Genomic DNA, 24,723 nt, shown 5'->3' on the forward strand with positions numbered 1-24,723 from the left:
GAGGAAGAAAAGGGGCGAGTGGTGGCATTAGCATGTGTGTGTGTGTGTGCGTGTGTGTGCGTGCGCGTGTGTGTGTGCACGTGTGCCTAAGTTGGTGACTACATTGGGCTTAACTGTAACCCCACATTTAAGTGATGCCCGATGTCACAAGATTGGATGCTTGTTCCTTCCGTGGGTAGTTGCTCTTGTGCTGGGTAAGAGGATAGGGGAGTGTGTGAGTGTGTGTGTGTGTGTAGGAATGTTGTGTCATGTGTATGTGTGTGGTTGGTGTCCTGCTGCCCACTGTTTGTGCCGTGGTGTTTCATGGGGCATGTCCTCACCTAGGTTTCAGTTCAGCTCATCACCTACCACTACGTGCTGGGGAGCTCTCACAGCCTCTTGGAAGATCAGTTTCCTCCTTTTAAAAAGGGTGCTGTGCTCCCTCACGGGGTAGTGGCGGATGTGACGGCATGTGTAGAAGTGCCTGCTTCTAGAAGGTATTAACCCGGTGACACCTGCTCCAGTCCCACATGCTGGACTGACCAGGCAGGGGTCTGAGCCCCACCCATAGGTGCCAGTTTTAGTGGTTCACCCCATCCACACACAATCACTTCGTGGCCCGCAGAGGTTTTGTCACTAGGTCAAGGTCACATACGTGGCTGGCGGCAAAACCCAATTCTGGACACTCCTTGTCCTAAACCCCAGCCTCCACTCTCTCTCCTGTCTGTGCTGCTTCCTCCAGAGCTCTGCCTGGAAATCAGTGAACACCTTCCAGAGAGGTAGCCGGGAAAAGCCAAAGACACAGACTGCCCCATCACAGCTGGTCATCTCGCCGACCAGGAGAAGAGTGCTTTGCCAGCTGCAGCAGCAGTGCAAGCAGGTTCCCACGCTCCACGGGGGGCCAGTGTAGGAAGGGTGGGGGGAGGGGAGAGAGAGAGAGAAGGCATGGAGAGAGAAGAGGGAGGGAGAGAGGGAGGGAGAAGAGAGGGAAAGAAAGAGAAGGAGTGAGGGAGAGAGAGGGAGGGAGAGGGAGAGAGAGAGGAAGAGACAGGAAGAGAGAGAGAGAGAAAGAGAGAGGGGGGAGAGGGAAAGGGGATGAGATGGAGCGAGAGATTGGGGGAGGTGTGTGGGGTGAAAGGGGCAAGGGCAGTGAGATCAGAGGCCTAGGGTCAAACACTGCCATGTGCTACTCACAAAGGATATGCTTTGGGAAGATTTAACTTCTTTGAAACTCAATTTATTTATTGGAAAAGTCATCAATCATTGTCCCCACCCACCTGTCTCTGCCTGTCACCTATCTCTCGGTCGGTTGCTCTGGGTCCTCGTGAGGACTAAAGAATAAATGAGGTCACTTGTGCCGCACATCCCGGGTGGAGCCTGGTCAGGGCGCCTCTGAGTGCCACTCCCTCCCCTCCGCGCTCTGCCTCATCTGACTGCCGCCAGGGCTAATTAGATACAAGGAGGATTTACTCAATGAGGATTTGCTTCCCTCCCTTTCTCTTAAAAAACTGGCTCCAAGCTGGTAAAGATTCCGCCTGAGAGAGTGAGAAGGGAAGTGGGCGACACATCGCCTCCTTCCACTCAGCTCCTGTTCCCCAGTTCCCGCACGCTGTCCTCTCCCAGTGTTTCCCGCGTTCTGGCGGACGGCTGGACGGCTGCAGAAAATAGATCCTTTGATGGTTGTGTTGAAATATTTTAGGACTCAGGAACGAGGGCCTAGCTAGTCATCCTCTGTGCAGCTACAGCCAGGAGGTGATTTGTATCTTGCCCAGCCAGACCCCGCACTAAAATGCATAGTGCAATTAGATGTCCTTGAAGAATATGGGTTGTGGGTTCTCTGTAACCAGGGCTGGGCAAGTCTGTTCTTTTAAGAATTGGTACCCACTCATCAGACGCTGGAGGCGGCCAGCGAAACAGGCTTTGGGGGCCTGAGTCAGAGCTGATGGTGGCCACGGTGGGTGGGGAAGGGTGCAGCTCTGGTGGCTTGGATTATAGGCTTCCTGCCAGCACCGGCCATAACTCTCTGTGGCGATGGGATCTATGTCTATGCTCTCTGCTCCACCCACCACACACTTGAGCACTGGAAGGGTGTCAAGGGTGATGGAGGAATTACGTTTTTTATTTAATTTAATGTAAATAGTTTAAATAGCCATGTGTGGTTGCCGGCTGCCATATTGGATGACAGCATTACACAGACTGCAGCACCCAGTGAGCAGCTGCTCCCACACAGGCGGAGTCTCACCCGCGTGGGATTCCCAATAAGGGGTTTAGGACTTGGCGCACCGGAAGGACTGAGGCAGAACTGGGGAGGGTTTGGAGGGCCCGAGGAGGGGAAGGGGCCAAGCAGGCCACAGTGTATCACTGGAAGCTCGGTCAGGGGCTGGGGGTTTGGCTTCTACCAGCTTCAGGCAGCCCTGCCTCCAGGATCACCGGCCCTGTAGGTCCGATTCTCATCCATATGGGCAGCGGGTAATAAAGAGACCCGAGTGTGGTCTCCAGGGCACTCCTGGCCTGTCTTCCTGGGACAGGACCGAGCCCATGCCACCTGGCAGGGGTTTGGTCTCCCCCTGTCCCTCTGAGGCAGGGGCTGTGCCTGCCTGGCTCGAGGAATGCGTGAAGAAGAAATGAGTAAGCGATCACATCAGTGTGGGTAGCTGCTGTGTGAGTACTGCCGCCCCAGTGCGATTCCTGGGCCTCCTTAAGAGGAAGGGAGCTCACACGCAGCCTGGGGTGGTCAGGCACGGGGACCTTGGCGAAGGGAGGAGCTCAGCCTGGTTGTGCTGCTGCTCTTTCTTCCCCTGGCCCTTCTGTGGACACTCCTCTCCCTCCCCCACCTCCAGGCCCAAGCAGGTCTCCTCAGCCTGGGCCACGCTCCTCACGTCACATGCCCAGCCCTGGAAGCAGAAAATGACCCTTCTTTCCAGCTGATCTCAAGAAGAAAGCAGCGCCCCCCGTCTTCTGCCTCCGTCACCCCCACAGGCAGACCAGGGCAGGTTGCTGGGGTGACGACAATCACTCAGCAGTTGTTGGGAGGTCTGGGTCTGAGTGCTGGCGCTGCCAAGGATCCACTGGGTGATCCGGGCAAATGATTCCCCCATTTGGGCCTCGGTTTCCCTGTCTGTGAAATTGGTGGGTTGAACAGTCCCTTAAAATGCTAGCACTCCGGGATTAAAGTAGAGCTAGTGAACGGCCATGATCAGGGAGGCTTAGTCACTCCGGGTGGCTTTGCCTGTAAAAGAGGAGCTGGTTAATCCAAACGGATGTCTCACTGGCGCCCTGCGGCCTGTGGTGGGGGAGCTCCCGGAAGCAGAAGGCCTGCCACATTCCCTCCCCTGCTCCCAGGTACAGGCCTCTCCACCCGAGAGGCATAGGCAGCCGGGGGACCCTCTGCCCTCAGGTGGGAAAGATCCCGTCCTCACCCAAGTACTCTCAGAAGCTACCAACCACCCACGGCGGATTTCTGTGGTCCCTAGGCTGGCTTGGCCCAGGGAAGGGAAATCTAACTGGAGGGCACAAGTCCAGATAAACAGAGGAATCCTGAGCCTAGGAAATAAGTGGCCGGGAGCTTGAACTTGGGAGCCTGGGAGTGAAAAGAGCTCTGGACTGGGAGCCGATGTGCCTGGTGCTAGGCCTCCCTCCAGGCTGTGGGCAGATCGCCCCATCCGGGTTTTGTTCTCCTTTTAAAAGGGGACATATAGCAACAAGCCTGGCCAGCTTGCTTGGCTGATGTGGGAGCCACAAGGAATCCATGGCTGCATCTCATGTTTTGCATAAGATGCTGTGCAAATGCAAAATGATGGTGACGATGCATTCACCTTCTGCAGGAACAAATATTTGCATGGAAGCAATCAAACAACACAACACAGGCTGCCCACCCCCCCCCCCCCCCCCTTCCAAGCGCAGGTGAGCATGAGCTAACTCACTCACGAGCTGGTTTAAGGATTAGGCAGAAATGTGAATGGCAACAGATGTCGCCTGGCTCCCTCCCGGAAAATGTAGGCTTCATTGGAGTATTTCTCTGCTGGCTTCAGTCCAAGCCGTGGCCACAGCCCTTTCTCTGACCTCCCGTTCAACCCAGGGAAGGGCAGGGGCTTGGTTTCTGCCCAAGGTGAGGGTCTGACTGGGAAACATTGGCAGCTGAAATTCATCTTGGCAAGGCCTTGACAGGGCCATGATCTCCTGTAACATCAGCTAATTTAAACTTTTGGGGAAAAGAGGAGCCACAAATGTAGCCTGGAGCTGTATTTCCCATGGGGGCCAGGAGCAGGGGTCCTAGCCAGGATTTGGAGACACCACCCGGTCCCTGTAACAACGAGACCTTCAGGGCACCCTGGCAATGGGTGAAGAGAGGCCAACCCTCGGGTAATGGGCCTGGAGCACCAGCACGGATTGTTCCAGAAAGAATTCAGGCTTTTCTGTTAGCACTTGGCAGCATGGTGGCCACATTCTTGGGAGGAGCGAGGCCTTGTCAGTATCACTGCAGGGAATCTGTGCAGTTTCAGAAACACTAAAACCGAACCGGAAGCCATTCCAGGAAAAGACTTGGGGGAGCTTCTGGGGCCCCAGGTAGCGCGAAGGCTGCGGGGCCCACACTCACCTTTGAACGGGGCCTGGGCTCGCGTCACCAGGAAGAGCTGCTTGCTCTTCTTGCTCTGCCCGCCCTGGCGGATGTGGTAGCCCAGCGTGTTGCAGCGGCCCTTCTTGCAGTCCAGGCACAGGCCCTGGCTGAAGCTGTCCATGCTGCTGCACTGGTAGGCCGTGCTCTGCAGGTTGGGGTGCTCCAAGGAGTCGATGAAGAGGTGCACCGACCGCTCGTGGGCGCATTTTATGGTCTGGGCGAAGGCTGGAACACAGGGCAAGAGGGACGTTAGCCCCCTTTAATCCAACGCCCCTTCAGGGCAGAGGAGCAGCACTTTAGGACGAGGAGGGGTGCTGCTGAGGTCGACCCGCTGACAGTGGGTCATGTCTTAAGTGGCCGAAAACATCAGAAAGAGGAGACCCCTCTCAGCTGCTTAGTTCGGCGGCCTGGTCCCGGGCACCCCGACCACGGCGTGCTACGTACGGTAGGTGTTTTGAAAGAAACTCCAAGTCACTAAGAAAATATCAGGTTATCTAAGCAAGCAGGACCGTGTAATTCCACTGGACACATTTCTTTCTAAAGTGGTTGAAAACGCACATGGCGATGCCTCGGTGGTGAGTTGGCCGGGAAAAGCTTGTGTGGGATGCCGCTGCGCTTACTAAAGCTGCGGTTCTCAGCCTGTGGGTCGCGACCCCTTTGGCGGTCGAACGACCCTTTCACACGGGTGGCCTAAGACCATCCTGCATATCCGATATCTACACTACGATTCATAACAGTAGCAACATTACAGTTGTGAAGTAGCAACGAAAATAATTTTGTGGTTGGGTCACAACATAAGGAACTGTATTTAAAGGGCCAGAAGGTTGAGAACCACTGTTAACTAAAGGGAGGGAAACGAGGGCTGGGTGTGGTAATGGCTCACGAAGGGTCTTTGAGAGCCCAGGCCTCTGACGGTCTCCCTTCTGCCCCGAAACAGCCATTGCGTCCCTGGGTAACTGGCCTGGGACACCAGCTGGGGGATGGGCGTCCAGAGAACACAGCCCAGGGACCAGGTCCTCACAGCCCTAAACCCTCGCTACCTTTTGTTTTCTTCCCCTGAAGTCTCCAAATCTTAACCTAATCGTTAGTAAATGATGCTCCAAGAGTGTGGAGGAGCCACCACCAGGCATGGGAAGTACCTAATGGGAAGGCGGAGCACAGGGAACTTTGCCCAAAGCTCTTTCCCGAAGCGCCGTCACCTCGGTTCTTGGTCCCTAGCAGCTGCCCCCGTCATCCACTCCCCGCATCTTCACACAGTTCCTGCCTCTACTCCTGCATCTGCACGCAGCTCCTCGAGGCAGCTGTTACCAGGGAAGACACTCAGCAACTCCCTCGAGCTCACCTGGCCTCACCCAGGCGGTGAGGATGGTAAAGCAGCGATCAACTTCCCTTCTGCCCAGGATTGGGGGTGAGAACCACCCCAGAATGGGATCACTTTCCAACACAAGGATGAAGAACACGGAGAAGAACCACGCCGAGGACAGGCAAGCTAGGTAAATGGACTCGGCCCCATCACTTCGGAGTTTAGCACACAAGAGCCAATAGCACTCACTGGTCAGGGAGGCATGTCCTTGGCTGCTAGCTGCTAAGTGCCATCCTGGAGGTCAGTGCTGAACTCCGGGAGGCGTGGGCCTGGGAGGAGGGCTGGATGGACAGGCAGCGTGGAGGGGCGATGACTCCAGGGGGATGTAAGGAATGGCAGGGGAAGTGCCCAGAAGGTTCTCTCAGGCGTGGGCGGCTGGAAGGCTGGGCGTCCGGCCAAGATGAGATAATGTCGAATGTAAAGGTCCTCCTGATATGGGAGAGGTGGTGGTGACGCACTCACAGAGAGCGTGTTCTCAGCGGGTGTCGGATGATCGGGGTGAGACAGTGGTGTGCCGCGGTGGGCGTCGCCAGCTGGCTTTCAGAGAGCTGGCGTGCTTTAATTAGGATAATATTTTGTAATAAGGAGAAATTTGAAATGTTTATGGAAAGTGTGGTATTTGCTGTCAGTTTTGTTTTTTGATCCTGTGCCTGTTATCAATGTACCTGTTAATGTTTTGGATTTGAGAGAGATGTGGGCTCACAAGCCAGATGACGGCACAGTCGGTGCTCGCCCCGAGCTAAGGGAAGTCATGAGGGCGCATTTAGAGCTGAACTTGGAACAGGAAGAATCTGTCTGTCCGGGAGGACCGGCTGACGAAACCTCACCGGGTGGGAGGAGGATTCCCGCTCTGAGAGACCAGGGGTCACGAAGTCTCGTCTATTGTGTGGATCCTCATGGGAGCCAGGACAGTGGGAGCCGCCTGAGCGAGGAAGGGTCTGGAGAAGGGGGAATAGCCACAGGCATCAAGACTCCACTTTGAGAAGGACCACTACCCTAGAGAGACTTTGCACCGAGTCGGGGTCAGGGTGGGGATTCCTGGTGGTGCCCTCAGCTCATCCTCAGAGCTTGGGCTCCAAGGACCCCTGTCTGAAAGAGGAGAGGCTGCTGGGGGAACACCAGCCCTTACTCACTGCCACAAGCCCCCCTCTGAACGGACTTGGTGAGCACACACCCGGGGCCCCCATCCTTGCCAAATGCTTCCCAGAATCCACACAGTGGGTGGATTCCACTGGATCCAGAAGCCCCGTGCAAGCTTGGGAGTGCAGGCCAGTGCTCCTGGCCGCGTCTCCTTCCTCACCATTTAGGCCGTGCTTGGTGATGTGCTTGTAGAGATCTAGGAAGTGGCAGCCAGGCTGGAAGGAGCCGCCGTTGGGGTAGAAGTCATAGTGTGCGACGGGCTCCTTGATGCCCACACTCAGGCCCATGTGCTCCCGGGTGAAGGTGTGGATGGCGTCCACAAAATTGGCGTCATCTGGTGAAAGACGGTCGTTGGGAGAAGCTCCTTCAAACATCGGGCCGGCGGCGTCCAACCCTGACGGACGGAGAGCAAGGGCAGGGTTCAGTGGCACCAGGGAGGGAGAGGGGAGGTGCTCTTTTCAGCTTTCTCACGTTGTCACACATTCATGAGTAGCAGGAAGAAGAAAATCCCCGGGCCTAATCTTTCTCTAGGAAATCTTGCCACAACCTTTGCGCAGTACAACCCCAGTACTTCGTGGTGCTGAAAATTGAACACAGGCTGCGCATTATCTGTGGGGAAAAGCGGCTTGCAGGAGCTATGCAGTGGTGGAGATCAGGTGATGAGGGAATACTTGATTTATTTAAGCAAATCAGTTTTAAGTGCCTCTCAAGCTACTTTCAGGAGCATCTGTTTGCATACAAAAAACCCACTGTGCTCCTGGTAAGTAGCTCTTGCCTACACATCGAACACGGATTTATTTGCCAGCATGTCGTCAATAATTTTCCTAAACAAGCTGGCTTTTCTCCTACACTCATGTCATCTCATTGGACTGTCCTGCCCGGCCTCGGGACATCCTGTTCCCTGGTGAGAATACTGTGAGCAGATAGGACTGCCCAAGCTCTGGGCCTCCAGGGCCAGCCGCGTTTGCCCGAGGCCAGTGGCAGCTCCTGGCTGAGCCCAGGTGGGGAGCATTTATGCACGCAAGGTTTTTTTCTCCTTCCTTCACCTTCTCTGGAAGGCCCTGTGATGTCCCACCGGAGCCCTGGCTTTCATCCCTGCTGGGGGCGAAGGAGCGGGCAGGAGGCCTGGGCGCACCTGTTCTCCGGCACTCTGCAGTCACACACAGAATGTCTGGGTGATTTATATTCCTGTCTCCATCAGGCTGACTGCAAGATGTCAACAGGGGAATCAGCTGCCTCTGACGTGTGGCCCTGGCTAATAAGGCCCAGAATGGAGTGGGTCCTGGGCTTGATGCGGCCTCTGGGGTTCTGGCTCAGCCTTTAGGTCTGGTTCCTGTGGAGGGAGGGCCTGCTCACAGCCAGGCTACTGAGTGTTACATCACAGCCGTGGGGGCACAGTGATTGGTTTGGGGACCAGGCCTCCCAGTCACCAGCAAGATGAAAAAAAAAAAGGACTCTCATAACGACAGATTTACTTGGTTTACATGTCTGCCATTATTCCTATCTTTTTTCAAATTAAATTAAATGTCTTTTATGAAGTAATGATAACAGTAGGTAGAAGTTGCTAAAAATGTTCTTACTTGATGAAATGAATGGTCATAGCAGTGCTATTCATCTTACATTTCCTTTGGATCGTTTTAGCCTGTGAATGTGGGTTTAGCCTGCTCGGTCTTGAAGGATGAGTAGGAGTTTGAGGTAGACTAGGGCTGGGTGGATGAGTGGCAGTAAGCTACTCCAGGCAAAGGGAACAGTGCATGCAAAGGCCCGGAAGCACAGAGGCCACGGCGTGTTTGTAAAGTGGAAAAAAGCATGGTGCTCTGGCAGCCTAGAATTACCGGAAGGGAACTGCCGGAGGAGACCCTGGGGCTCTGGGGACACTGCACTGAGAAGGCCTTGCCTGGGCCATTGTAGGAATCCTGGGCCTCGGGGGTGTGGCTGGGGAACCATCTGATCAGGTGTGTTTTCCTGATGTGACTCTGGGGCAGCCTGAGGAGTGGGAGGGGAGGCCTTCTTGCATATTTTTATCTCTTCCTGGGTATCCAGGACTATTTCCTGTGGAGAGCAGCTACAATGTTTGGACAGGCTCAAGCCTCGGACTGATGAGAGGGCACAGTCCTCTCATGGCCACGTACAAGTCCAGCTTGGAGGGCAGAGCCTTCCCAGTAGAGTTATAGCCAACAGCTGTAGCTGTAAGCTTGAACCTATGGTCCGAACACGTGGCCCCACGTGTCTGAGTAACGTGGGCTTGATAGAGTTCAGGTGCACGTAATTGAGTAGATTAGAACATTGTAAACATCTTGTCCACGCCCTTACTTTGCCTCGTGGAACCTGGCTATCAAATAAAGACTTGGGTTGCGGGTGTCGTCGCTGTCTCTCCATCAGAGAAGCAGCATTTCGCTGAGACCCAGCTTTCATTCTCTTTTCTGTCTTTTCTAAATCCTTCACCGCTCCCCCAACCCTTGGCCGTGCTGGTGCGGCACAATTTCTGAGTTGGTATAGAGCTTGGGGTGAGGTTTTTGGAGCAGAGCTTCCTCCCTCAATCCAAATGGGTCCCAGAGTAAGACCAGTGTGTTTCAGAAATGTGGAAACTGAGGCACCAACATAGCTGATGTTACAGCAGAGATAGGGCTGTGGTTTTTTTTAACTGATTCACGTTGGGCTTTTTAAACTATAGGTTGAAAAAGAAACTTTCCTGCTACAAAAATGTACAGAAGGTCTACTTTTCTGATCCTGTTTGGCCTGACGAGGCGAGGCATTTGTTTGAGGGAAGGCAGTGGGAGTGGAGGCTGTGATTTCCGCCTTCTCTCGGGACAGCTGCCTATGGCGGTGCTTACGTTTCACACGGCGCTCCCAGTCCTCCCGTGAACCCCAACACAGCGCCAGGGAGGTGGGGCGTGCTCTTTGTGAGACTGTCGGAAAGCATGTGCGTGCCCCACGCCCCGCGCAGTTTGGAGACGACAGTTGTTAGTCACCAGGCATGGGTACCTGTAATTCTCCCAATCTTGTGCTTTCCGCCGATGTAGCTGCCAGCGAACCCCGAGACGTGCGCGCCCAGGCTGTACCCGATGAGATGAACGTTGCTTCGGGAAAACGGAGCCGATTCCTGGAAGGCAGGGGAGACGGCTGCAGGCAGGGAATTGCTGCCTGGATATAGGCCTCCGTGGGTGCAGCTTGTTCAGGCTCCCACCCTGTTCTTTGTACCTGATCACAAACGAGTTGCTTTGTTCACACTCTGGTTCCTCCCCTTGCGGACTCCATCCTCCCTCCTTTCAGGCTCAGCGGCCTGGGCCCTGCCTGGTGCTGCTGCCGCCTGCCTGCCCATCTTCCCCAGATATGAGTGCCCTGCAGAAGCGACCCCACCTGTTCATGTGTGTGGGGGTAGGTGGTTGCTAGGGTGTGTTTAGATCCCTTAGCGTGTCCAAGGGCTGAACATAAAAGGAATAGTAGGTAGGGTGGGAGGAGAAGAATAGTGGGTGGGGTTGGGGTGCAAGTGGTCTCGGTCCCGGGCCTTTCCATTCCTGCGAGTGTGCCAGAGAGATTCTCCCATCTGGGCTGGGGTTGGAGACCAGCTGATGCACTTGGCCTCGGAGGGGAAGGGAGAGGAAGGGAGGCTGGGTAGGTCTTACCTCCAGCCACCTGAGAATTGCCGCGACCTCCTGGCCCACGAGACGGGTGTTGCGGACGGCGATGGCGTAGTGGTTTTGGGCCAGGCTGATCCAGTCTGCCAGGGCCACGTTCACTGGCTGGGCCAGCTGGGACTTCAGCGCGGCCACCAACTGCCAGATCCAGTCTTCCAGCAAGCCGTCCACCTGCCGTGGGCCCACAGGGCAGTCAGTATCAGCAGGAGGGGCACTGATGTCCTCTTTCTCCCTATTCACCCCCTTTACTTCTCCAGCTCTTGCCTAATGCTGGGTCCTTCTCTCCAAGAGAAAGGGCTTGGCAAGGGGTTTCCCAGCCACAGCGTGAAAATGACATTTGGGGCCAGATGCTTGTACGCTGTGGGCTGTCCTGTGCACTGTAGGAGGTTGAGCGGCATCTCTGGCCTCCATCCGAGGTGCCAGCAGCACCCTTTGTCCCCAGTTATGAAAACCAAAAATTCTCCTGATTTTGCCTAATACTTCCTGGGGGCTACCACCTCCAACCCCCAACTGAGAACCACTGTGTCAGCATTTCCCTATTTTAGGACTCGCCCAGCCTTGAAACAATGGACATTTGTGTCAATAGGGTACTGAAAGCGGACGTCTCCTTCCAGCCTCGGCTGCCACACCAGCCCCTCCCTGATGCCTGCTCTGCTGTACCTCTGAGTCCCACCCAGGTCCCCCTCCCGTCCCGCTCTCACTGCATCCTGCTTGCTTTAGGGACTAGCACCAGGAGCCAGAACATAGAAGGGGCTCAATAAATATTTATGGGGAATTGTTCTATGTATGCACCTTGTTTGAGAACCAATTTGCAGGGCACTTTTGACGGGTTCACAGAGCAAAGACATTTATGCTGTGTCTTAAAGGATGACTAGGAGTTCTCTGAGAAGAATGGATGTGGTGGTGGTTGAGGGGGGCGGTATCTAGAAGGAAGAGCACGGGCAGAGGTGCAGATGGCAGAGGGAAAGCCCGGTATGTCTGGGAAGAGGAGAAAAGGAAGGTGTGGTTGAAGGCTTGCTGGCAGAGGTTAAGAGCAAAGCTGATGGATTGGCATGTCCCCCGGGGTAAGATCCATTCATTTAGTAAAGATTTCCCCAGCCCTGGCCGGGTAGCTCAGTTGGTTGGGCCTCAATCTATGTTAGGTCCCTTCTCTAGGGGCAGAAAAGTCCCCCACCACTTTCACTGCCAACCTCCATTTCTCTACGGGGACCCCTTTAAATCCTGGGGGGGAAGTTGCTGCAGGAGTCTCTGTGCTATTCTGGAATGGCAATAGAAGCCACCCCATCTCGTGGCTGCACCCACGTGGCATCATGTGACTCCCTACTACCCTCGGAGGCCAGGCACGGGGTCTGTTTGGTTCATGTGCGGTTGCTAGCCTGCACGTGGCAGGCTCTGGGAGAATGCGTGTTGAAAGAGTGGTGTGGTAGATGGGCCTCTTTTGTTCTCTAGAGCAGACAGATGAGGGTTTCAGGAGAATTTCCAACTGGATGGCAGGGGAAGGTTTCCAAGTCATAAATCAGACCCCCAAGTCCTGGAAGTTTCTTATTGTGCATTTAGCTTGAAATTGTGGGTGGGCTGGTAACCAGGGAGTCAGAGATAAGGCCGCTTGGAGATAAGGCCTCACTTAGTTTGACTTCAGTTATTGCCCACAATATTCTCTTCCTTTCTTCCATGGTAATAGCATTCTTAGCATCACTAAAGGACCACACTTCCTCTGAGAGACTACACATGTCTCAGCCACCTTTCCATCTAGGTATGGCCCATGGATGCAACTGGAGGCACTTCACAGATGCTTCCGGGAGGCCGACCTAAAAAAGCACTCTTCTATACCAAAGCCATTGAATTGTATACTTTAAATAAGTGGTTCTCAACCTTTTGGCCCTTTAAATACAGTTCCTCATGTTGTGACCCAACCATAAAATTATTTTCGTTGCTACGTCATAACTGTAATGTTGCTACTGTTATGAATCGTAATGTAAATATCTGATATGCGGGGTGGTCTTAGGCGACCCCTGTGAAAGAGTCGTTCGACCGCCAAAGGGGTCGCGACCCACAGGTTGAGAACCGCTGCTTTAAATGGATGCATTGTATGGAATGTGGATTACATATCAATAAAGTTGTTAATAAAAAACCCCTGCTCTTTGACTCCTTTGTATGCACCCTTTGCTATCTGGAGTAAAGGTGTGATGGCTAGTGCTCTAGCTGCCGTCTGGGACTTATGAGGACAAGGGCCACATTGAAGGCAATGAGCTGGGTCCTTGAGGACTTCCCATTTGCCCAGTTTTGGATTACCTATCTCTAGATTGTTATGTGACAGAGACAACATTTCATTGAGAGACGATGTCCTTGGCTTCCTACCTCCTCTTGCGAGTCATGCAGCTTCACCTGCATGGACCGCAACCCCTGTGGGCCCTCATGTGCTGGGTGACCTCTTTGAGTCACATTTTATCACCTGAAACGCAGAGATAATGAAGTTTCCCCTCCCTGCTTACTCATGGAATTGAGATCATCACTGAGATAGAGTGAGGGGAAGCACTTGGAAAATTAGAATGTGCTTTACAAAAATTATTATGCATGAAGCTGTTATCACCAGCTCCCGATCTTTTTATTAGAACTGAGCACACGAGGGAGGGAGGAAAAAAAAGAAAATGTTAAGAGCAGAGAGCAAAAAAGATGTGTCAGCATTTCCTACCGACCACCCGTGGATGATCATCACCAGCGGCAGAGAGGCGTTGAAGCCGCACTGCTGTAGCGTGTCTGCGCGGTGGAGCTGAATCTGACAGCCCCTATCAGTCGCCCCTTCAAAGAGCAGGAATCTGGTCTTCGTCTCCTGCAACGTTTCATTTTTTCTAGCAGCTCGAGCTCTCCTTGCAAACGGCTCTGCAATAGAAGAGGAAGGAGGGTGCTTAGCCCGGCCTCTCTCCCACCTCTGCCAGCTCTGGGACCACCCGAAGGTTCTGAAGAACACCGGCCAATGGGGTTCCTGTGAGGTGCTGGAGACAGTGATGAGACGCAGCTGTGGGGGCCCCCAAAGAACATTTCCAGGAGAATGACCGCTTCTCTCCTGGGAGATGATGGAGGGTGGCCTAGGAGGACCCAACACAGAGGTGGGGAGGGCCATCCTTCATCCTGCCATCCGGGGACTCTAGGACCAGCCCGTCAGCAGCTAGAGTAACTGGAGGACAGTAGGCATATGGGCGAGGCGATGGGGACAGAGGCTCTGGGAGGACGAGGCTTTCACCCCAAATCCCACTGCCAATAAGTGGCAAAGTCGGGATTCAAACTCACGTCTCTCTGGTGTCTGGCATATAATCAGCAGCTACGTAGGCCTGTGTGGTTAAAATAAGGACAGACTGGAGCACTCAGCACTTTGCATTTTTGATCTGTGAAACCCTTTCTGCGAAAATTTACCCCAGTTGCCCTCACAGGACCAATTCTGTCTTATATGTATTTACTCTGGATTTAGCTGGGAGGATTAGGAATCGATGGATGGGCATGACATAGAAGAATTTTTTTTTTTTTTACTTTAAGTAGTTCACAAAAATTCATGGTAGAAGAAATAGAAATGAAGAGAAAATAAAGGCAGTACAACCTTTACAAAGACAGAAAATGTAACTAGATTAGCACCCTAACACACACAGTATGTGATCCTCCCAGGCTGCTGGAGATGGGCCACAGATTTTATCCTGAGCTTCCTATTGGCCAAAGCAAAAAGGGAAACAGGAGCAGTTGTAGGATTCATGGTGTTTAGTTGCTCACACTCTCCTGACCCTGAAGCCCAAAATAGTTTCCTTATGGGTTACTGTAAAAAGATCACCGGGCGAGGCAGAGGCCATTTCTTGAGCATCGTTCCCACACAGTCCGCCAGTTTCATGTGGCTGACTCTGAGAGTGGTCTCCAGGCCTCACTGGAAGCAGTGGCTGCAGCGCCAAACTGCATTTACGTCACAGTGAATCTCTGCGAGGCGCTTTACTGTAACCCAGCAGTAGCCTCGCTATGGAGGGAGGCAGGGCCACTTTGGGTCACATTTTGGGTGGAAGGAGTGGAGCTCTGGAGCCTGTGTGTCTGAGCCGCCATGACTGTCTGGTTGTCCCTGTTGCAGAACACAGAATACTGGATCCTCCTCAGCCACACCACGGCTTTGAGAGCTCACTGCTATGGCCCACACCCACACCCACACCGAAACCCCTCCCCCAAGCGTTAGCTCCGCACAGAGCCAGCTCTTGGCTGGGCATCTCTACCTGGGGACACTGCAAACCCAGAGAGGCCAAACTGGGTTGGTTTTCGTTCCTCCCAACCCATTCTTCTTCCTTCTTTCTACATTTCCTATTGTGGTTTGTAACACCATCATTCACCCATGTAATTTCTCAAGCTAGAAGCTTTCCTGAGATGCCCTTTCGGTCCCCTTGGCAACCCCGGGGCCATCAGGATTATCCCCGCTGCCTCTGCTGCTGGGCTAGTCTAGGACCATGTCTTTATGTTGTGTTGGTGGTATTGTAATAGACTTGTATATGTTTTATATTTAATTTGTTTACTTGTAGAATTAGTACATGTTAGGCATATGTATACAGTCTGAAAAATGCCCAAGTGAATAAAGAATCTCACTATTCAGAAAACCACACAAGTAATATTTGGAGTATTTCCTCCCAACCGTTTCTTATACAGGTGTTTGTTTCATGGGTACTTACGTGGAGTGTCTATAACCAAGACCATATTATGTGAATGGTTTTCACCTGGCATCATTATTTCTCATAGCATTAAAATTCTTCAAAAATGTGCTTTTGAAAAGTGTCATAGTTTGCTTACTTGTTCCATTTTTTGTTGGACATTTAGGTTGTTTCCAGGTTTCTCCTTTTTTCTATTACAATGTTCCAATGACCATTTTTATACATAAATATTTCTCTGAATCTATGACAATTTTCTTAGTATAGATTCCTGAAAGTAGAATCATTAGCTCCTTAGGTGTGATCTTATTTATCTCTCTTTTTATATGCATATATATCTAGATTGACTTTCAGCACCTTTTAAGCTAATATTTATTGAGGGCTTATTCTGTGCCAGGGACTTTTCTAACAGTCTTGTTTGTATTAACCCATTTAAGCCTCAGAGCAAGTCTGTGAGTGAGCTGTGAGGACATCTAATATTCTGTTATGAGTAAGGACATTTCTTGCAATGGTATTCAGTAGGAGCAGCTCCCTCCCCAGGCACGTCTTCTGAAATCATCATTTTCTCGTGTCTTTGGAGGCGATAAAGACACACCAATGATAACAATCTAGGGGTATGGAAGGAGACTTGCCTTGGGGTAGTGACCACACTATATATTATACAGATGATGTGTTATAGAATTGTACACCTGAAACCAATACAATTTATTAACCAATGCCACCCTAATAAATTAAAAAAAAAAAAAAGAATCAGGGATGAGGCGGTGGTTTTGAGAGACTATTAACTACGGTAAGTGGTCAAATCCTTTGAGGGAGTCAGCCCCGTGTCACCTGGGAAGTGAGGTGACAGGCTGGGGAGGCTTGGGGTTCCCTCCATGTGACGGGAAGATCCCGAGGCAGCAAAGCTTCCTCACATCAGTCAGAAGAAGCCGGGTGCAGCCATTACGTTTCTAATATGACATTCCTTGCAGCAATGATTTCTCTATTCCTAAGTGAGCCCTCAGGTTTGAGGGGTCCTAATAGTTCATACAAGAACAAATGATTTCATTTTCTTTGGGTAAGGACATCATTAGGCAGGTGGCTGCGGGCAATGAATGAGCTGGCACAGGGGACAGCCAAAGGTTCTGCAGCAGAGGCCCCAGGAGTCAGGCCCTGCCTTCTGCCCGGGATGCCTGGGCTGGGGCCTCCGCTCAATTCAACGTTTATCCCACCCCCTCCACCCCCAGGTGCTGGCTGCAGCTGGGGGCACAGGTGCCTAAGACAGCAGCCGCAAGCATTAATATGCCCCAGCTGTTTGTGAAATATCCTCACATTCGTGCTGTAAATTGCTAACGTGTGTGAGTGTCTGTGTGTGTGAGTGTGCATGTGTGTGTGTTGATTTCCTTTTATTAATTCAACTACTGAAAATATCCTCAGACCTGGGACTAGGGGAGAGGGCCTCTGCTCAGGGTGGGACAAACCTGAGATAAACACAGCCATAGCTCTGACCTTGGCTGCTGTGGCCAGGCCCCCGATCCGTGCGTATACAGCACTGACTTCGTAGTTCCTAGGACGACTCATTCATTCTTCTTTCTGCCAACACTTCCCGAGTACCTGCTCTGTGCCAGGCGTTCTTCCACAGATGAAACTTGCCTACAGCTCAGTAGCTTTTGGAGCAAGTATCAGGTTTTCTTCCTTATTCTTTAAAAAATGTAGTTGATGCACAAAAGCGGAGGAACAGCAGAAAACAAAATGCTAAAAAATACACTCACTCACATCCTCATCATCCAAATGGATTGGCTTTTTATTTTCCTGTATCCAGAAGCAAATGTATTTTTCATGTAACTGTGCAGCTATAGCTTGCTTTTTGCTTTTTTTCATTTCACATTACATAATAAGAATCTCTCCATATGCCTACAGTGTTCATACTCGTCATTTTTAAAGGCTGAGTAATATTCCATATGGGACTGTTTTGTAATTTATGATTCCATTTCCCTCTCTGGGACAAGCAGTATGATTCCAATATTTCACCCTCATAAAAAGAGCTGCAAGGAACTTCAGCAGAGAGTTTTTCCTCCCAGAGAATTATTTCCACCAGGATGAATCACCTAGTATGGAATTACTTGGTTAAATGGTGAGGTCGTTTTGCTGACATGGGAGTTGAAGCAATCTTACAAGTCAGTCCCCCACAGGGTGTCAGCCATGATTATTACTAACCTAAGAACCCATAAGACCCACACATTCTCATTAAAGGTGATGACGGGGTGCTGGGGAGCAGGTGGAATTGGTATGGCAGGTTAAAAGGCTGTTTATGTGGCTATCATGTACTTTTTGCTAGTAACTCAGAATTCCTTATTTTATTCAATCCTCATAATGCCCCCACAAGTCGTTATCCCAAAAGGAAACTGGGTCTCAGAGAGAATAAGTGTCTTGACCAAAGTCACAGGAAGTGACTGAGTTGAGCCTCACGACAAGAGCAGCTCCTCTGCAGTCCAGGATGTTAAAGTCGCCCATTGGGACAGACTCATAAACATCCTTTGCTAGGCCGTCAGCACCCCACTGGAGGCTGGCTGACCACGAGGTCATTGAAATAGGTCTTTCACAATTGCGCTCCCAAGGTCTAGATCTAGAACAAGCATGTCAAACTCGTGACCCGCGGGCCGCATGCGGCCCACAACCAATATTTTTGCAGCCCGGCCAGTATAACAGTATGTAAGAAACATTTTAATACAAATTTTGTAACTTAATTTTTACAATATCCTGTTATACATAATTATTAGTAACTAACTACAACATTCGCTAATGACTGATTACTATAATCGTGTTGCGTTCATTTCCCTTACGTGCCTTGCATGCAGGCGCACCATTTCTCTCCACTAATACAAGCAGCGAATATTTTAGCAGCCAATGGCCAAGTCATTAGTCTTGTACTGACTTGTTTGGTGTGTGAAACAGGAAGTATTTCACTTTTGGAGAACAAGAAAAATAGGTTTATTTGCGTTACACTTATTAATTTGTGCAGTTATTCAGTTTGGTAAATTAATGTTCAAGAAAAATGTTTAATTTTTATTAAAATGTTCTATTATTTTTTTTAAATATATTTTATTGTTTTTTTACAGAGAGGAAGGGAGAGAGATAGAGAGTTAGAAACATCGATGAGAGAGAAACATCGATCAGCTGCTTCCTGCACATCTCCTACTAGGGATGTGCCCGCAACCCAGGTACATGCCCTTGACTGGAATCGAACCTGGGACCTTTCAGTCCGCAGGCCGATGCTCTATCCACTGAGCCAAACTGGTTTCGGCAAAATGTTCTATTATTTTATGCTAACGATTACTCATTTATTTCAGCCCTTTGTATTGAGCATGTTTCTATCGAAATAAACCTATGTTTCTATGAAAATTGAAGCTTTTGTTTTTTTTGCGGCCCACATAAACTTAAACCTTGTTTATTTGGCCTGTGTTAGCCTTTGAGTTTGACATGCTTGGTCTAGAGCAGCGGTTCTCAACCTGTGGGTCGAGACCCCTTTGGGGGTCGAACAACACTTTCACAGGGGTCGCCTAAGACCATCGGAAAACACATATATAATTACATATTGTTTACAGTAGCAAAATTACAGTTATGAGGTAGCAACGAAAATAATTTTATGGTTGGGGGTCACCACAACATGAGGAACTGTATTAAAGGGTCGCGGCATTAGGAAGGTTGAGAACCACTGGTCTAGAGCAGGGGTGGGCAAACTTTTTGACTGGAGGGCCAGAATGGCTTCTTAAACTGGACCGGAGGGTCCGGAACAAAAGCATGGATGGAGTGTTTGTGTGAACTAATATAAATTCAAAGTAAACATCATTACATAAAAGGGTACGGTCTTTTTGTTTTTTAGTTTTATTCATTTCAAGCGGGTCGGATCCGGCCCGCGGGCCGTAGTTTGCCCACGGCTGGTCTAGAGCGTGGCTGTGTTGAACTGCCTTTATGTGCTGACCTAGAAGAGAGCTCAGAGCCTGAAGCAAAGGCATGTCACACGAGGCGAGCAGCTGAGCACGCGAGTGTTTGGGTCTGCAGCATCTGCTTGCCGAGACAGTGTGGCCTTAGACACACCGGACTATTAGCTATTGGTGGATTACATGTGACTGTTGGCAGATCTTTGTGAGGCCCTAGTTAACTTGTCCTGGTTGATCTTGAGCAAGTCATGTAACTTTCTAGGCCTAGATCCTCATCTGGAAAGTGAGGCGTTTGGACCAGCCGGATCTGAGACCCCCATGGTGACACAGTGCGATGTCTTTGGCCCTTGAGTCAGCTGGACCAGAGGTCAAGGCCTGGCTTTTCCTCCGAACCGGCTTGGCCTCAGCTTCCACCTCTGGAAAATAAGAGGTGGGGCGAAGGTGCCAGAATCCCTCTGGTCCTGAGGCGTGTGGGCCCTAAGTCTGTCCTATCTCTGAGTTTCAGTAAATAAAAGATGCCAGAGAGAAGTGTTTTTGAGGCCGGAGTGAATCAGGCAAAGAGAAAAGTGAGAGTCGGAGCTGGGACTCCTGGCTCTGTTCCCGGGGGACACTCCCTCCTGTGCTGGAATCTGAGCCTGACGCTTTGCAAGAACAAGCACTTGCAGCAGGAGGAAAGCAGCCCAAGGTTACGCCTTAAGGCAAAGTGAATGGTGTGTATGGAAATGGGAGTGAATACATGGAAGATGCTCTCTAGGGCAGGGGTCTGGGGGCTCCCTAAGGGGAAATGTTCCTGACCCACCAACCCCCAAGTGTCCCCGAGGCTTCCCTGTGTGGTGGCTGGGGCTGAGAGGGCAGGCCATTGGCCTCTCCTAAACCTTCCATCTTGGAGACTGAGAGCCCACAATGATCCCATTCATCCATGTATTCATTCGTTCATTCCCCCACACATTTAGTAGGCACCTACTATGTGGCAGGATGTGCTTAATATTGCAGAAAGACTGTGCTTTTAAGAACTTCAGCTGTGCTTTTAAGAACTATGCTGGAGGCAAGTAAATAGACAATTGTTACACAGCTTGGTAAGTATTTCAATGAGTGAATAATAGTAGAGGCACCTACCCAGCTATAGGGTGGCTGGTGTGAAGGCAGCCAGAGTACCCTACTGGTGAGTAATGTCACCAATTCCCCAGATAATCTCGGGGATTCCATGTCAAAGGCTAGTCCTGATGGGAGGGAAGGACTATAGAATGTGGAAGATGAGCCTCTGTGTGATCAATATGTCACCTCAAGGCTCACAGAACTTGAGGTCATGGCTGTAGCCTATTTTCCTGAGACCCTTGGCATCCCTCATCTCCTTTGAGACTCCCCTGGGGTCTATAGCACAGCTGTTTTCTGGCTAAAAAAAATTAAAACCAAGACCAGAATCCCAGTTCTCTAGCTCACTATCCACACATCTAGGTCCTGACTGCAAACCTTCTCCGGGCATGTGCTTTTATCCTTGTTCCACTCTCGCTAAGATCTTCTTTAGGACCCATGTTCTCCCCCCTTCACACCTGTGTCTGGAGGCATGGCTGTCTGCCCCCTTCAGACCGTGGACATGTACCCCCAAAATTTCTGGGGCTCCATGGAAAACAATGGCAGAGGCAGAGGCAGGATAGTTTCGTGGAAAGGGCACTGGCTTTGGAGCCAGTTGGCTCTGTATTTGATCTATCATTTGTTAATAAATAACTCTCTAGTTATTAGCTGTGTGACCTTGGGAAGCTCACTTAACCTGGAAGCTTCACTTTCTTTCTCTTAAATTGCAAATATGATAACTGGGTGAAGCTCAGTGAAACGTCTGACACCGAGCTTGGCATTTAATACTTCATTTCTCCATCCTTTTAGAACTTACCTACGACCTCTTCCATTTCATGTCTGACCCAACATAGTTTCTTCCAGATACTTTTTGGTACTTATCTACCGAGGTCATTGCCAGCCTATTTAGTACCCTTCTGTGAATTCTGTGCACCTCCCTCAGGCAGTATGATGCATGTCTTGGCAAGAGCCTTTGTGCCAAAAAGAGGAAGCCTCCTCCTTGGGGTGAGGATTTCGGCCTCCCTCTCCCATTTGTCCAGCTCTTTTGGGCAGGAGAAGTCTATCGACCTTATGTAGCAGCTCTGGAGACTACTAGGCTGGGTCTCTGCCTCTACCAACTGGGCTGGGTGCGCCAGCCATGCCACCCAAATTAGGCAGCTCCTGGAGCCAAACCAGCCTACAGGTCAATGGGGAAATAAATCTCCGACTGAAAAACACACCCAGTCAGAGTTCTGCCCTTAAGCCACTGCTAAATGAATACTTCCCTTTCAGGATCTCTTATGTTTTACCTGATCTTCTATATTGGGGGGCAGAATTCTCCCATAGCCATACGCTAAACATTCCCAAAGCAGCTGATTCAGCAGGTCTGGTGAGGCCTGAGAATCTGCATTATCCCAAGGTGGCATATCATTCTGAGAATAACTTGCCTAGTGGTTAAGAATATAAGCATTGGATAACCCTGATGAATATAGATACGAAAGTTCTCAACAAAATATTAGCAAACCAAACTCAACAATACATTCAAAGGATCATACACCATGATCAGGTGAGATTTATATCTAGGATGCAAGGATGGTTCAATATACACAAATCAATTGCTATACCACATGAATAGAAAGACAAAAATTATATATATAATCATCTTAATATACACAGAAAAACATTTGACAAAATTCAACATTATCTTGTGATAAAAACTCTCAACAAATTGGATATTGAAGGAACATATCTCAATACAATAAAGGGTATGTATGACAAACCCACAGCTAACATCATATTCAAATGGTGCAATGATTTCCTTTATAAGATCAGGAACAAGACAGGATGCCCATTCTCTCCGCTCCTATTTAACATAATATTGGAAGTCATAGTAAGAGGAAGAAATAAAGGCAAGAAAAAGAAATAAAAGGCATCCAAAGTCAGAAAGGAAGAAGTAACATTATCTCTGTTATCTGATGACATAATCTTATATATAGGAAATCCCAAAGATTCCACCAAAAAACTATTAGACCTAACACATGAATTCAGTAGTTTCAGTATACAAAGTCAGCATATAAAAATCAGTCACATTTTTATACACTAAACAATAAACTATCTGGAAAAGAAATAAAAAACAATCTCATTGTTCAATGCTTATCAAAATCCCTACGGCATTTCTCACAGAAATAGAAAAAACAATTCTAAAATTTGTATAGAACCACAAAAGATCCCAGACATCCAAAGCAAGCTTGAGAAAAAACAAAACTGGAGGCATCACACTTTCTGATTTTAAAAATCTATAGTAATCAATAGTGGCATAAAAACAGATTCATCAAGCAACAGAACAGGCTTAGGAGCCCAGCAGTAAACCCATGCATGTATGCTTTCACAGAGCTTTGCCCCAGGAGCCCTTGACTTCAGCTGTTGAGTAGGTCAGAGGGTCAAGCTCCTTCCCATGGGCCCTTAGTCGCCCGAAAGACTAAAGGTGATTCCCAAGCAGGCAGCTTCCTCTAGGGCAGAAGTGGGCCTGGCAGATGCCAAAGTGCTCGGAGCCATGGGCAGCCAATGTGTGAGGAATTCTATGAAAGGAATCTGGCTTAGAGCTTGGAAGCCGGGCAGCGAGGTACCCACGCGGCTGGCTTAGCTTTGGAAGGGGTGGAGGGGGTGGGAGGAAAGCACATGCTTCTCAGCCAGGAAGCTCCCGCCCAGGGCCCCTCAGAGGCCTTGCAGAAGAGACCTGACGCATCTCCTCAGCCCGTCCATCTGGGCTGCTGCTCATGGAATGTTGGGAGCGAGGATATTTTGGATGTGTCAAAAGTGACGAATGTAGAAAAGGGCCATCAGCATCTCTGGGGACTCACAGTTCACACTGGCAGCTAAGATGTGCCAGGCGCTTTGGAAGAAACTCTGGAGGAAATTGGGAAGCCTTTAAAACAGGCAGCTCCTGCTCGCCCGTCCAGGTGTGGGTGGCAATGAGATGGTCTCTGTATGTGACAATGAACCATGGGATCAGTGAAGACGGGGCTGGGATGTGCCAATGCCTGAGGTCTTGGCAGGAAAAAGGGGCATTCAGAGAGGCCAGCAGGAAAGAGCAGGAGCATAACAAAACAGGAGTGGGCAAGCGGGGGCCTGAGGTTGGAGTTAGCAGAACTCACTGCCCACAGCACTGGGGCTACAATCCTGGCCTATTAAGTGGTCCTGGCCAGAGCTGAACGGGGGCAGCAGCCAGAGCTGGTCGGAGGCTGGAGTTAAGCCCGGGCCTTGGCCCAGAGCGAGGCTGGAACAAGGCTCCAGCGTGTCTGGCTTTGGAAACACCCCAGGGAATGTGCTACTAGAACACAACATCTACCCTGAAGATAATGCATCCCGAGGGCAGGGTGCCTCAGTATTGTTGGTTTTGTTGTTTTTGCATGGCCCTGCTCTGTGTGTAGTGGTACTGGTTCTCTGCTTCTGCAGGGAGATGGCTCACCTGGGCTCCTTAGAAGCCGGGGGTCAGGACCAGCCGGACCAGCCCCGTATGTCTTCTGCAGAAGGATGAATGGGTGGAGGGTGTCAGAGATGGATGCGGAAATTTGCATCAGCTCTACCTGCCCCCAAGGGCTCTCTAGAGAAGACAGAACTCTGTCTTATGATCATTGTCCTTCTGCCATTTCCCTGCACAACCCCTACAGCCAGAAGAGAAAGAGGGAGGAGAGAGTGCACAGTCATCTTTGTTGCTGTTCTTGTCATCGTAGACATTATCATCATCATCATCATCATCATCATCATCATCGCTATCATCGTCACCAATGCTTAGGCTTCTTATATAACCTGTTTAACTTGTTGAGGCCTGAACTTGTCTTCCCACCTCCTTCCTGCATCCAGATTTCTCAGTCTGCTCCCACGTCTCTCTTCTTCTAGGCACTCCATCACCCTCCTGAGTCATCTTCCACTCCTCCCTCCTCTTTCTTCCCCTCCTTATCAGCAAGTGCAACTCAGTGTAGCAGTAACCAGCTCGATTGCTTACTTCCGGGCAGGATCCGTCCTACCCTGTCTGTCCACACCCTCCCCATCCTGCCAAACATTCTGCTCCTAGAGGCCCCAGGCCACCCCTCCCTCTCCTGCCTCCTGACGTTGCTCTTGCAGTTCTCTCTGCCAGGAGTTTTCTCTTCCCTTCCTACACCTCAGCCCTCTACCTGGAAGCAATGAGGGTGAGTGATTCATGAGGCTGCAGGAGACTCCTGACACCCTCCGTGTGCCCCCAGGACCCTGTGCGCACCCTGAGGGAGGGACTCTGTCTCCTTCCCGCTTAGGCTGTCAGCTAAACATGGCTTATGCATCCATGCGGTCCTGGCACCTGGCACAGGGCTGG

The 24,723-nt window shown here is 50.6% G+C and overlaps 1 protein-coding gene across 1 annotated transcript in view; it reads right to left on the reverse strand.

The window, feature by feature from the left end:
- The window catches only part of LIPC (lipase C, hepatic type), a 145,569-nt gene that overhangs the window by 21,547 nt on the left and 99,299 nt on the right, over positions 1–24,723 (reverse strand). The window contains exons 3-7 of the mRNA XM_081100506.1: positions 13,431–13,618; positions 10,727–10,909; positions 10,086–10,203; positions 7,261–7,494; positions 4,577–4,822 (exon numbers count right to left, since the gene is read on the reverse strand). Coding sequence (XP_080956632.1) covers positions 4,577–4,822; positions 7,261–7,494; positions 10,086–10,203; positions 10,727–10,909; positions 13,431–13,618 — 969 coding nt within the window. The remainder of the gene's footprint in view (positions 1–4,576; positions 4,823–7,260; positions 7,495–10,085; positions 10,204–10,726; positions 10,910–13,430; positions 13,619–24,723) is intronic.

Source organism: Myotis nattereri, assembly GCF_964212035.1.
Source record: "Myotis nattereri genome assembly, chromosome: 1".
NCBI classification, from domain to species: Eukaryota; Metazoa; Chordata; class Mammalia; order Chiroptera; family Vespertilionidae; genus Myotis; species Myotis nattereri.